Source organism: Patagioenas fasciata, chromosome 3, assembly GCF_037038585.1.
Source record: "Patagioenas fasciata isolate bPatFas1 chromosome 3, bPatFas1.hap1, whole genome shotgun sequence".
NCBI classification, from domain to species: Eukaryota; Metazoa; Chordata; class Aves; order Columbiformes; family Columbidae; genus Patagioenas; species Patagioenas fasciata.
The window spans coordinates 36,267,748-36,282,756 of record NC_092522.1 but is presented as its reverse complement, the minus strand read 5'-3'; the positions used below and the strand labels follow the sequence as shown (position 1 = coordinate 36,282,756).

Sequence of the window (15,009 nt, the reverse complement as noted above, 5' to 3'; positions counted from 1 at the left end):
CTAAGATGTATGGCAGATAAAAAATAACTGCTTGCCTGAAATAAAATTACGAATCATTAAAGAAAGAGAACAGAGAAGGTATGAAACTTGGTGCAGGGCAGCGGGGAGGTAATGGATCCTGGAAGGCCAGGGTAGAGATGTACAATCCTTCTCTCTTAAATAGACTCAAGCTGTCACAGACTGATCTAGATGGCAGAAGCAAAAGGCCTCCTTCTGAAGTGAAGTCTGGGAGGGATCTGTAACCTGTATTTCCCAAATAGGGACAAGTTCCTCAACCTCATTGAAGTTCATGCTTGATGGTCTTCGTAGAGGAAGGCCAACCCAGATGGCTCTGACCCTCAGACTCTGGGTGGCCAAGGCCAGCAGGAGCACAGTGATTCCGGCACCCAGCAACATGCAGATAGCTGTAGCCCAGAAGCTGCAGCCAAAAGTGGATTGCTCTCATCTGTATTCATGGCTTCTAATTGATGCCATTTGCCAACACTCAGTGTATTATGGGCAGTTACATTTCAATCATTTCAGTCTGTGTAGTCATTTTGGATGTGTTTGTGTAGCAGCCCAACCATATAGCAAGATGAGGCTCTCTGGCAGCTGTTAAAAGCATTTGTACTAATGGCACCAGGACTGTTTGCATTTTAATGCACCTACTAGGCTTTGCACTGGCCTTGCAACCAGTCCGGGTCCACAATGCCACTGAAGTATCTTGAGTAGGAAACCATCATCTTATGGTTTGTATTGAACAGGAAGACATATTACCTCTTTTACTGACCTTAAGTCTACAGACATCAATTTCTTAAGATCAAATTTGTGCTATATTGAGTGTTTCCTGTCTCATCTCCAAATATTACTACACAACCTGCTACTGTGCAATGGTCTCTTGGGAAATGGGGTCTTTTTCTATACAATTTTTATGTTATGTGCATATCCAGGGGTCTATTTGAATGGAAAGGAGAATATCTGCTCTCTTTTTTTTATCAAAACAATGATAGAAAGGCATTTTTTAAGGTGATGGTGTTTTTTTAGTTTGGTTTGGTTTTTTGTTTGTTTCTTTTTGTTTGGTTGAGTTTGTTGTTTTTTGTTTGTTTTTTGTTTGTTTGTTTTTTGCATAACAACACAGCATTTCACATCTGATAAAGTTGCTACTGGTTTTGATGTTGTTGCTGTTGCTGTACACATTGGTTTGTGTTTAGTGACAGTGAGACACACAGGAGGGGCACTCTGGCCTTCTTGTGAATGAGGAATGTTCTCATCATTTCCATGAACACTCACCTGTTCATTTCCAAGCTCCTCGGGCAACGCAGTCTCAGATGACAGGCTTGACAGGCTCAGACACAAAACCTCCAAAACAGGAGAAGTCATTCAGACTTCATCCTTGTCCCACTTTTAGCTCTAAGTTGTGCTTTAACTGTTGGGGTGTGAATTTTGGAAGAAATTCTTTGCTTCCTTCTGAAGAACAGGATAGTGACTCCCAGTCCATCAGGCTTTGGGACAGAGCTCTCTAAAGTTTTTCTGAAGGTACTTTTTTTGAAGTAGCTAGTATTGAACACTCACAGGATACTATGATAGAAACGAATTATTGTACTAGCCAAGTCTAACAAACTCCTACATCACCACGCTTCCTGTCAGTGCTGTGATCTGTGCAGTGATCCCACTTCATCAGACCCAGACCTTGTACATGGCACCAGTGATCAGCACACAATTTTGCTGCAATAACACTTGGATCCCGTAATTCCAATGCGTGCTATAATTCTGTCTGTGGGACACCACATTTATGAGCCTAGTTATTTGAAGTTTCACATTTCTGAGTCCTGTTCAAAGGAAGGAAAATTAACACATTGCCTCTTTGGATTTCTGTTTAAGCCTCATTACCCCAGGGTAAAAAGTAGACACTTCACTGCACATAGACCTACCTGTGCCTTCTCGGATCATGTATCTCATACCAATGTACCAATAAGACTGGCAAAGAGGATAAACTTCCCTGAAAAAATGGAGTCTTCTTTCTCCTGTGCAGACACCTGTCTTGTGATTTGACTCATAAATGGTACAGGTGGTAATTAATTGCTCAGTCTTAAAATATTTCTGCATTGTTCACTGCAGGGAAGAGGATAGGAGTATTAATTCTTTTAAAATAAACACGTCCCACAGAAAGAATTTGAAAAGTGTCACCAAGAAAACCTCATTCAATTTCTCATTATATGAAAAATATTATGGGCAAACCCGACTGAGCAATTTTAACAATAAGTTGATGACCACCTCTGTAGCTGTACAGGTAACTAATGGAGCATTCTCCTCCCCTATTTCCAAACTAAGATTTACTGATTTTAAAGTCAGGATTTACTTTCTCCTAGTACAGGCCATTGATTTTAAATGTTTCTGTTTCCTAGCAGTTTCTCTAGCCCTGTGTCCAGGCCTCTCATATGGCTGAGTATAACATGTGCTACTGTCCTCTCTGAAAACCCAAACCAATGAACAAACTAAAACACAACGTTGTCAGCACAGTTAAGAGCACAAACGGGGCAGTGAATGCAGAACAGTAGCTCCCTATGGTTGCTTGCCTCCCTGCAAGACATGAGTCCTCATTGACAGGAGACTTATCTGTAGCATGTGATGGGAGAATCAGGTGAATAAATGTTCTAACGTAGGAGTTGAGCCTTTGCTGGGGTCATATGAAACAAATGAATCCTTTCACCTCTAGTTAATCTGAAGCACTGAACTGTCCCACCTGGGATAAGATGCAGATTATCAACTAATCTGCTGCCTAGAAAGAAAAGATTTATGTTCTCTCTCTTTTTCTCCCATTAATATTTAATATAAAAATATAAATGTCCTTTTATTACTAAACTGGGAAATCTGTACATCATAGATCATACAGTTAAAAAGCACGACATGTACATGTGTATGTGGGTTCACATGAACATGTAGGCATGAATACAAATGTGTGCACTTGCTGGTATATCTATATCTGGATATAAATTTATATCTCTGGCATTTGCCATCTGCTGAGAGTGTAATACCAGGAATAAGCATCTGGCACTGTTTTGTATAGTAGTGCCTTTTGACAGATGATGCTAGGGAATGCTATACCTTTGAGGATTAAGGAGTAATTCATTAGGACAAACAAAACATACTGCAGAACATAAAATTCCGGTATTGAAAGCAAGAGTTTCAAGATACTCGTAGTGTTCATCTGGCTTACAGCCTAAGACTAAACTTAATTTAATGTTTTCAGAGGGATCTCCTTGTCATGTTTAGGGGAATTTAAGATTAAAACAAGATGTTAATAGTATCACTTGTTAATTCCACATCCAGAATATTATTACACATCCAGAATTGCCCAAGTATTGAACTACAAATTCTGAATACAGAGGGTAGATTCACTGAGAAAAGGTTCCAGAGAAACAGGCTGCTAGGGGTGCAGGTGGGTGCTGGATGCACCACATGGTGTGCTGTGGGTTACCCATGGGTTAATGGGTACAAAGCATTGCAAACAGATGTGACATTCAAGCTATTCAAATACTAAAATGTTTTCTTGGTTATCAGGTGGAATTATTCATTGGCCCCCAAATTAGAAAGTGCTTAAATTGTTGCTACATTTATTACACCCACACAGACACCTCCAAAGGCTCTTTTTGGTCATCTGTCTTTGCAGCCCTTTGATGGGTGAAGAGTGAGAATGAATCAAGTGGAGTCTTTAGGAATATTGTTATAATCTGTTTCCAGGCAAGTCAGTTCCACGGTGTGCGATATAAACAGACTTAGCAAAGGAAAAGCTACCATCTTTTCAGTCTTGCATCATGCAGGGCAGAGGCACTTTTCATTGCTTGGTTGTTATGCATTGCTTTACGAGTGAATGAAACCAAATAGTAACCAAGTACTAGGTGTAGTTTGGAGACATATAAAATGTTATCTTCCCCTAAGGATGAGGGAAAAGCAAATTGGTTGCTGTTCTCTACATCTGGCAAGCTCAGAAAAGATATTTGAAACCAGAAATATATTCTGATTCATGAAATCTGTAAGGAGGATATAAATTGTAAGGAAACAGTATGGTCTGCTTTGCTATGCAGGCGTACATGCACACACACATTTTTATTTTCATTTCATACAAACATTTGGTTCCAAGCAGACATCAAATGAAATCGACGTCAAATGAAATCAACATCATCATTAATTTCAGAAATTTCTATTTTGTCATCCTATTTAATAGTCTCCAGGATGATATTTTGGGGATTTGGGGTTGGTTGGGGGTTTTTCATTGGTTGGGGTTTTTTTGTTTGTTTGTTTATAGCAGGAGAGGACAGAACACAACTGTGTACAGAATTTCACAGTGGAATCATATCCTGTTCTTTCAGATAAATGGCATGTATTTTTAGAAAAAAAAAGGTTATTCTGCTATTAGAAAACACGTCAAAAAATTGACATATGCATAGGCAGTTTTCTTTAATTATTCCCAATGTCTTTGCTTTAAATTCTATAGCACACTTAATTTCCCAGGCTCCTCTTTCAGAAGTCTTTTGTTGATCCCTGTAGCTATCTGTTCTATCTGACACTGGCATCTAAAGCACAGTTGGTGCAGTTGCATGTCACAGGTTAATTTATGACACAGCACTGGTACTTGCGGCCTGTATAAATTTGTCAATGTAGGGTTGTGAGACCAGGGGACCAGGCCATTGGAGCTAGCTCATTTCCTCAATGATGTGTGAAAGTATTTATTACACCCAGGTAAGTGGATATCTATATATTGTTTCACCAGCCACTGATGTGCTGTTGTGCTCGGAAGTGGAGAGAGGAAGAATCTCTTCCTCATGCAGCAGCTCTACAGAAAAATAATCAAATCCGGAGATGCTGAGTGAGCTGCACGCATGAAAATGAAGGAAAAACAAAGGCAAGTTAGAGATTGGTCAGATTGTTCACGGGGCAGCCTGAGGTCACACTTGTGCATTAGCAAATAGGGCATGGATGTAACCTGAAAGACAGAGCTGTCCTCTGCGTCTCTTAAAGTGGTAAAGTGGAAGCCACAGGGTAATTTCAGAGGTCGGCTTGGCCAGCTGTGTAAGCAGGGCAGAGGCTGGTGGCATGAGATGGATGATCACAATCCAGCGGGTGCCCAGGCATGGGCACCCCCACGCTGGACTGGCTTCATCCCTCTTCTCAGGGCTTGCCACTTGCTGCTGCCCAACAGGCCTCCTGCCTCACCTATGAGTCTGAGTCTTCTTCCTCCCAAATGCAGTGAGCACTACAGGTAATTGCTGGCACTCTTTTCAGTTTGCTCAGTATTCGCAAATCCGCTGATGTGGGTTGAGTTTCATTCATTAAAGCCAAATGAAATAAAATGATGACTAACATTAATAAATGCAGCTGTTAGATCATGGCTTTTATTACCTGGATTCTTCGGCATCTATCCATTGTTTCAAAACCTCTGTTGACTTATTTCCTCTGATCTTGTATGAGAAAGTGAAAGAAATGTTTTCCTTTTTCACAAAGAAAATAGCATAGGATATTGCTTTTGAAAATTCGTGCCTACATATCCTACTAATATTGATGATGAACTCAACCATTAAATGAGTACAACCCAGTTGTCATGTTCAAAGCAAAGCAGCAGCATAATAAAAAGTCCAACCGGACCACAGTGTAACAAGGAAAAGAAAATAATTACATGAATGTCTTTAAGAGTCCTCAGTACAACCTAAATGTAAATGTCATTAATGCTTAATATGAAGGTGCCATCTGGACAGTTGGATAATGTAGATTCTGGAACTGAAGGTGTCATTCCTCTTGGAAAGCACGAGAAAACCAGAGACTTTGAAAGATGTTGCAAACAAAGTTTGACTGGATCTCTTTTGAATATGTTAACGTTGGTGGTGAGCAATAATGTGAGGAAAAACCTACAAAGTCAGATCTTAGCATAAAAAAGGCTTCCTCTTATTTCTGCAGAATTTTGACCAGGGTTTAAGAACGAGTGATATAGAACAGTACGAATGTAACCACAGAATAAGAGGTGAAATGCCTTTTTGACAAGATCTTTTCTCATGCATTCCTAAAAAGCCTGTATTTCTTGATTCCTACTTTATACCTAAAATCCTGAAGTCAAAGATATTTTGAGGGAAAAAGAAAGCAAACACCTAAATTTTCAAGGTAATGTAAGAAATAATTACTGCTCCTTACTTGGGTTTCAAAGCAGACCACAGATCCAAATAAATGAAAATCAGGTACTTTTCTTTTCCCCAATAATGTTTTTTACTGTACATTTTGTAGCAAAAAAAAAAAAAAAAAGAAAGAAAATAAAGGAAAAATATTCTGATCACAGGGATGTCATTTTCTAAAACTGCAAGTAGGAAACGTGACAAATACAAGATCAAGTACACAGCCATGTCACAATATATCTCTGCACCTTTAAAAAAAATATACATAGAGTTTTTTCACGTGTTATTTTCTCTGTGCCTTACACCCCTTCTCCATGTATGTTCCACAAAATTATAGTAACAATGTGCAATTTCAGAATGGTCCCAGCAGCTGACCATTGGGACCCAACAAATAAATAAACAAACAAATGAAAGGACAGTTCCAGTATCCACCAGAATGCTGGAAATCACAGTAAAGTCGTCAAGGACAATGAAGTCAGCTGGGTGAGCCATGTGCATTTCCACAACCACAGCAATGTTTCCCAAAAACTAATTTGAGAATCAGTTTACAAGCCCCAAACAGTTCCTGTTCTTAGTTAGCAAGTACCTTAGTGAGGGTGTGAGATGGGGGGGTGGATTACGCAGGGGACTGGGGAAGGGCTATCTGTAATGCAGGGCACACAAGGGAGACCCCTGCTCTCAGACATCCAAATTTAATTTTATTTCCGTGGCTAACTGAGAACATACCCAATCCCCTGAAATACACTAAAACTTACATTTCATGTGATGCTACTGATACAGTCAAGCCGCATCATGGTGACTGTACAAACAGCTTTTGTCATAACTGAGTGGAAGTCTGTGTTTTCTTTTCCAGTTGAATGGAGTGACAGTGTGACCTTTGCCAGAAGCAACTGGTAATGTGGAGATTTCATGAAGGTAATTTTTGTTTCCTTTTCTTTATCCTTTAATAGGAATTCTTGATCACTGTTTTTTCCATCTTTGATAGCAACACGCCTACAAGATATCAATAGCTGCTGCAATCTGCCTTCAGCATTAACAAGCAGACTATGAAGAAGGTGGAGGAAAGATTTTTTTTTTTAAATTTATTAGCCCCTAGATTTAATTTTTCCTAGGATATAAATAGTTGGTATTGGAGGTGGGTTATACAGTGTATCATAAATTTGACCTTTGTACACATCATCCTTTCATCTGGGGAATTTCATGAGACTGAAAACAAAAAATGCATGGAAATATACTTTCTGCTGTAGAGAAAAACACAACTCAAAGGTAATAACAAGGCGAAACAGAACAGAAATCATTAAATTCCAACTGAAACTCCACTCAACAAGAAGAATATTTTTTCCCAGATGTCCCAGTTAACACCATGAGATTATGCTGAACAATTTGCTCTGATCTGTCCCTGTGCATACCCTGCCTGAACTTTTGAGAAAGACACTTGCAATGACAACCAGATATAGCCTAGCACCAGTCTTATATCCGCAGAACTGTATTTCTGTGGTTAAAAGAAAAGAAAGAAGTTTCCTTAAAAAAAAAAAAAAAAGAAAGAAAACAACAAAAAAAACCAAAACAAAAACAACAAAAAACCTGCAAAACTCAATTTGTGCTGTTAAACCTCTTTTCACCCTCCTTTTTTAATCTTGTGTGACAGTTCACCAAGAGTCTGAGTAACTTTTGGAAAGTAATGCTAAATACAACTAGCAAATTCCTTGAAACATTCACACATGGTTTAGTTGGGGTCAGACAAGAATGGTGCCATACGTGCCTATTCACATTTCATGACCTTCTTTCTCTTTTAGTATCCCTGTTACTTACTTGCTTACCTATCTTTTTGGCCAGTACAGCTAAAAACACAGGAGGAGCAGGGGAGACACTGATATTTACACTGTGCTTTCCATTACCCATTCTGAACTCCCAAAAGTCCCTTTTGCCCCTCTTAAGTCATTGTCATCATACTGCAAAAGCATGCCATTCACCGAGAGGCTCCTCTTTGTCCAAATGTTTGTTATCTTTTTTGGGTAGGTGCAACACTGAGATGTGGCAAAGTCCCCCATGTCAAAAGAATGGCTACGTTTAGTTTTGCCCTCCAGAGGCAACATGAGGAGGCTGCGAAACTTGGACTCCGGTTGGCCCAGAAGTGGCTCTTTGTCCGAGTGGTGGGCCACCGTGGAAGTTCTGGAGTCTGTCATCTCCTCCTTTTTCTGACATTTCAGTTCCAGGGAGGCAAAAGCTCCCATTAGCCGATCAATATTGTGTTTCGATCTGGAAGGGGGCCTCCACTTGCTGGACAATGTGCCCTGTTCACTTTGGAGGCTATAGTCATCACAGTCACGGCTATTTGCAGAGCTGGAGGAAGAGGAGATGCTACTCCGTGCAGACTGACAGTTAAACTCCATAAGTTCATTTCTCACCACCACTTTAGGGTTGACTTGGGGCAAGACTCCGTTCTGAACCAGTTGTGCTCCATTTGTCTGTGAGTAGACATTGCTGACATTAGACATCTTCCCCTGGGAATTGTTGCAGACCTTATAGCGGACCATGAGTATTACAATGAATACCAACAGAGTTGCCACAATGATGCCTCCAATGACCAGAATCATGGTCCCACCCAGGAACTGACTGTGCATTGACTGGCACTGAGGGTAGTCTTCTTTGGTGAAGAATTGGGCGCATCCCACAATATTGGTGGCAGTAAGGGTCGTGGCCGTGTCATCCCACATTGCCAGGACACAGAGATCATAGCCTGTTCCAGAAACAAGGTTGTTTACAACAAAGGCTTTGTTCGTAGCTGGAATCATCCTTTAAAAAAAAAAAAAAATAATAAAAGAAAAAAAAAGAGAGAAAAAAAATTAGTTACTCTTGACACTAAGGTAAAAGAGAGGAGAACCGACATAACACTGTGTGTTTACTGCACTGGATGCTGGCAGAGAGGAGTCGGAGCCATAAAGGTCAAACAAGCATTCATGCTTCCCAGCTTCTGTGAGTCCTACATCCCAGCACTCAGTACTGCACAAGTTTTGAGGGCCATCTCGGAAATACGCAATAAAGGGAATAAGAAAATCAACCTAGCCTGTTTGTTTGTTTGTTTTCTCCTCACATGCATCTGCCCTAATGTTAAACACATTCAAACTTGAATAAATAACTCAGGATAAAAATATGTGCCTACAAAGAGAAGTCCTTTCTGGGTGTGCAAATGGCCCTTCCACTTGTCGAGTCTGAAGCTGGTCGTTGTCACATCACTTCACAGGTGTCTTAACATTTCCTGTGTAACATCAACAGGTTGCTTACCTTGTGGAGATGAAGGGCTAGATTTAGTTCTCTGATGCCCAGAGAATGTAAGGCAGGCATCCACTTCTTTCTCTTTCTCCACTCCCTCGCCTACTTTCCCCATCCTCCTACTTCCTACAGTGGAAAATATCTCCTAGAAGTGCAACTATCATCTTCTTTGCCAGAAATTTCTTGCTGCACCACCTTCCTCTGTGTGAGTGAAAAAGAAATGCTGGAATTTGCATTATGGGCTGGGAAGTGTGGGGAGAGGTAGGATGGTGCAGAGATGGAAGCAACAAGGTTTCTTTAAAATAAAAAATTCTACTCAAATACAAACCCATTTTCAAATACCAAACAGCTAGGCCCAAGCTGTGCTCCAAATTTTGTCATTTATGGATGTTATTCTTTGCTGCCACAAAACTTAGGCAGTCACTTGAACTCATGCAATGTTAGAGCATTTATAGTATTCAAAAATAGCAGATGGGAATGAACAAGGTCTATAATCACTACAAACTGTTGAAAATTGCAGCACATTAGTGGAATACAGTGGAGAATTCCAGATTCAGTGCCTAGTGGGCAGCCAAGAATAAAACCAAAGAGATTTCACATACATGTTTCTTTACCACCACATGACAGACTTGAGTGAGAGAGAAAAGCTGAGATTAAAACCAACCCATTCTGACTCAGAGCTGCAGATCTTTAGCACCAGCAACAATGGAGCCCTATAGGCACTTACACCATGCAGCAAGCTGGTGTGACTGTTATTGCGATGGTAAGGCCTGGCCAGAGAAAAAGTCATACTGCTTTTGAGAGTGCCAGGCTTTCTCAGCCTCAAATTGTCATCACGGCTGACATAAATTGCAGCTCTTCATAAGTTCGTCTGTGCAGTGGGAGGCAACTGACCTGCACAGAGAAGCAGCAATATCAAGGCACTGCAAAGACAAGTTTCTGAGCATCTTCACATTTATGCATTCATGCCACTTACATAATATATCGCTTCAGTCTGGCCACAGGTGAGGATGTGACTCCTTTTTAAAAAGCAAACAAACACATGAAAAATTCTATAAGGAAAATAAATATTGGTGAGAGACACCTAAAATCTAAACATCACCTGGGCACATATACTGAATGTTATATTTGAGACATTTATCATCATAATGGAGATGTTATGCACAGACACAGATGATCTATTCAGAATGAACTAAGAGATCATAAAGCAACCCTCCTGGATAACTACAGATGCACTTGATAAAATGGTTTCTAATATTTTCTAATGGTTTCTAATAGTCAATATGGTTGGTCTCAAGTTATTTCCAATTGTTCTCCTCTCCCTCTGGTTCTGAGAACATGCCATGGATCACAATGGCCCAGACAATGCCTGCACTCTGTTGAATATTTCAAGGAATTTCATATGCACACACCAAGGATGATATATGGAATAACAGAATACTATCAATCTTCAAATATATGATCTCGACACTCTCGAACAGTTTCACCAATTGCTTCATATCTCCTTCTGTATCACCTAGTGCTACATTCGACTTTCCACCATCACTCCCAGCCATGTGTTTAAAAAACTCTGCAGTATGTAAGTCCTTCAGAAATCATTTCACTGTGAAACCTCATTACAAACAAGTAGTACTGTTAGCAGAAAGAATAGTCAGCCCTATAAACTTGGAGTTGGGTCATAACTATGAAAAACAGAGCTATAGGAGCATCTGTTAGAGTGGTTCCTTTTGCTCTGCACTGATGAAACAGAGACCTCTATTTTCTCCAAGCAAACAGCAAACAACTGGGCTTGCATAGTATATGGCTTTGGACATATCTTAGGCATATAGAAATACAGCCTTTCACCTAACACACTGTGCCAGTTTATATAGAGTGAACACTGATAACTTCAATCATTTACAACTTGTTTTCTTCAAATACAATTACACACAATTTTCCAAGGGAATATAACTGCCTGGAATATTTCAAGGACTAGCAGGTAGTGATAATGGCATGAAATGTAAAGCTGTTCTGTTTTTAAATGTACAGAAGTGAGGCCAGAAACAGTCCTAAAGACAGGATAACTGTATTGAAACTTGCCATAAAATCTCATCTTAGCTTTTAGAAGAAACTGAGTCATTCTAAACTCAATCAGCCCTGGAAGCTACAGCTGTGATAATATTGGGACTAATAATAGCTATATAAAAGATCACAGTTGCAATCCAAATTATGGAAAAAGCAATCAACTCTCCATATACATCTAAAAGGAAGAATTTTAAATGTTTCCATAAATAAAATTCAAATGTTCTTGTAAAATATTCAAATTAAAGTTACTGTAAAAGAACAGCTGAGCATAGGAATAAGCACCAAGTTCAGGAGTATTAGGAGTTAAATAAATAAACTCAGACTCAGTTTTCTAGCTTGCAGAGAAGACGATCTTGTTTTCATGAAGCTGCCAGATTGTAAGAGTATTTTGGCATTCCTCCATGCTTTAGCCCACCCTCCTCAAACATACTGCCAGTCAGCTATGATGGATGACATATTCTAATATTCCCCACAGCTTAAATTGATGCAGACACATTTTCACAATGGAATATTGATGACTCTTTGATTGTCCCCAACATAAACAGCTGGAAGATGCCACTTCAATCTTTGCTTTGATGCCTAACAGGGGGAGTTTCATCATGGTTGTTCTGTACTTACTAGCACCATTCATTACGGACCACCATGCCCTGCCATTGGAGCTTAATAGCAAGGAGCTGCCACAAAACGCAAATTGGTCATTAAAACTGTGTCTACACAGAGATCCTGCAAGGTTTTGTTCAACATCTCATCAGCTAAACACAGAAAGCTGGTTTCAGGTAGCAAGAATCTAGATCATGGTTCAGTGATGATCAACAGAAGCTTTTAAAAGTTGTTGGCTTTTGAAACTTGGAAGATCCTAGTGCTTACTTGACAGCCCTCAGATAGCAAACATACTGAATTGCAGAAGCATCTTAAGGCAAGGAGCCTGATACTGTCCAGGGCAGCGTGATCTTGTAGAGATGCTTCTTAGCATGGAACAGGGACAGAGTTCTAAATTTGATACTAACCTTTCCTTAGGAAAAACGAGTAACAGTTCACTAACTGCAAATGGAGATTGACTGACAAAATATTTACTTAATTTTAAGCTGACTGTAGCTCGTGATAGGTTTTAGTGTGTACAGTATAAGGATCCTAGCAGCAGTGAGGACTGGGAAAGCAAAAAAATACTCAAATATATTAACAGTGTAAATGTAGTCCTAGTTAGGACAACAGGGAATTTGGAAATCTCCTTACAGAAGCCAGACACATAAAGCACAGTAATTTCTGTCTTTCTCTTCTAGTTTATTTTCCTTGGGGTAAGGGAAGCAGACAGTCTCCTCCACTCTGGCACCAGGACTTTGTTACCTGATTCCTAAGGTAGTTTCTGAGTCCTATCTGAAGATCAAAATACCCCAAGGAAAACTATTCATCTAAGAACATGTTTTTGACCTCTCTTAAAATCTTGCCTCTAACGAATGCAATGAGCATAAAGATCTTACAAATTATCTTTCTAATTTACAAATAAGCTCTCTTCTCTCACCCTTTGGAACAATAGCATCACTTATTGGAAGAGGAGACCTATGGCCAGGATTGGGGCATGATGTAAGAGTCTGAAACAGAACCACAATAAATAATTGCTCCTATGAGCATATGTTTATGTGTGATGAAGAACTATGAGGCTGAGATTAAAGTTTACAGGGTTTTTGCAAACCTTACATTCCCTTAAGTCCATGAAGATTTACACCCCATTCTGTGAAAACACCAAAATGAGACCATGAGTCTTCCTTTTAACAAAAGGAAGAACAGTGCTAGCATCTTTCTATGAATTCAACCTTATTATTTACCACCACTGCTAAAAAGTCCTTGTAGTGTCCTTGTAGACACAACATAGAGAAATCAAGAAATTTTGTAATTACTCACTTCAGTGTGTGGCGATACTAAGAAAATTAGAAAATAAATTACTTGGAAATGCAGGAGAAAAGGTTTGCTACAGACTTCACTCATAATCCCAGATGCAAGTGAGAACTGAAGCTTTCAGGGAGTGAACTGTGCTGAGAATTTAGGAGACCCGGGTTTTATTCTCTACTTTATCAGTTACACTGATATCAGACTCTACTTTATCAGCAACTCTCAGTTCCTGAGAAATCATTTTGCTCTACTGTAAGTCTCCTCATCTTTAAAATGGGGATAATGCCAACAATCTCCTTTCAAAAGAGGCCTGTAGTGTAAGGAAGGAAATTAGCAGATGTTATGATTACGCTGTAATATACAAATGGGTTTTTTTCTTCTTTGTAGCACTGGGGATTAGCGTGAGTGAACTGCTGTTTAATACTGTGGTTATGCAAAACAGACAAATTAGAGAGAAGACAGATTAGGCTAATTGGCTAGGCAATTATTTTCCTTTTCTCCATCAAAGTGTGGTACGATACCATCTAGTTTTAACCTGAAACTACTTTAATCACAGAACTTGCAGAGAACCATCAAGGCAGTTCCTTTGGGAAGGTACTTGCAACTCCCAAGACTCAGTTTTACAATTACTTGATAGATTATGCTGCTTTTTTCATGGTGGTTATTATTATTATTATCATCATCATCATCATCATCATCCAGGGCTATATACTATCTATACTGCAATACAATTTATCTTTTTGAAGTCAAGGCCAGGAGTTTGAAATGGAAAGTCATGCTAATTTATTAAATATTTGTATCAGAAATGAAAGAAAACCCTACCAAAATCTTAATTTCTTGGGTGAGAATTTTCAGCACCTATGCTGTTCTACCCAAACTCTTCCTTGGAGAGTTCATATCTACATGGTGTATCCTAAGGCAGACACCTCATAAGAAATTGTCCATGTCTCTGCTGGTAATTCTCTTTTCCTTGACTTGAGAAAGCTGTATATCAAAAATAGCCCTTGGAAAATTAACTGCTGAACCATGTTTGAAAAATCATGTCAAGACATTAGTAGTGTAGATGATGGGGTTCTGGTGCATGGGAAGGTTTCTGGGCCCTCATTAATTTACCTGCAGAGCTGTGAGCACTGATCATGAGGAAACTGATAAACAGTAGCGTTAAATATTGTCACTAAGCAACATCAGTTTGTAATGAAGAGGGGAAAAAGAAGAGGAAAAGGGGTGTCAGGCAGAAATAGCTGGGGTTCTGTAAAACTGTATTCCAGTTAGTTAGCATACTGATTTTCCTGTATAGTAATACCTTAGTGTGAAAATATCAATCTGACTGTGCTTTCCTATTCTTAGACTTCCTCTTACACAAAGCTGAATTCACATTAAGTATAAAATATTACCCTGATTGTTTTCAGAACTAGAAATTGATTCAGAAAAGATTAACAATGGAATCTGATAAATTCTATGTTTTTCAGCGAAGATGTCAAGCCAAGAATGTTCATTTATTTCATCAATAAGTTTGTCCCCTATTTTAAAATCTTTGGATTTTTTTCTTCATTCCATATTAGAAGTTAATGCAAAAAAAATAATGATTCCAGCTAATCATCCTTTTAAATATTGTAGAGGGTCTGGTAGAATTTCTGCTTTTCAG

At 39.2% G+C, this 15,009-nt stretch overlaps 1 protein-coding gene across 1 annotated transcript in view; it reads right to left on the bottom strand.

Moving 5' to 3' along the window:
* Positions 1-4,228: 4,228 nt before the first annotated feature.
* The window catches only part of LRFN2 (leucine rich repeat and fibronectin type III domain containing 2), a 167,430-nt gene continuing 156,649 nt past the window's right edge, over positions 4,229-15,009 (bottom strand). Inside the window, exon 4 of the mRNA XM_065834989.2 lies at positions 4,229-8,936. Within this exon, the coding sequence (XP_065691061.1) occupies positions 8,018-8,936 (919 nt within the window). The 3' untranslated portion in view covers positions 4,229-8,017. The remainder of the gene's footprint in view (positions 8,937-15,009) is intronic.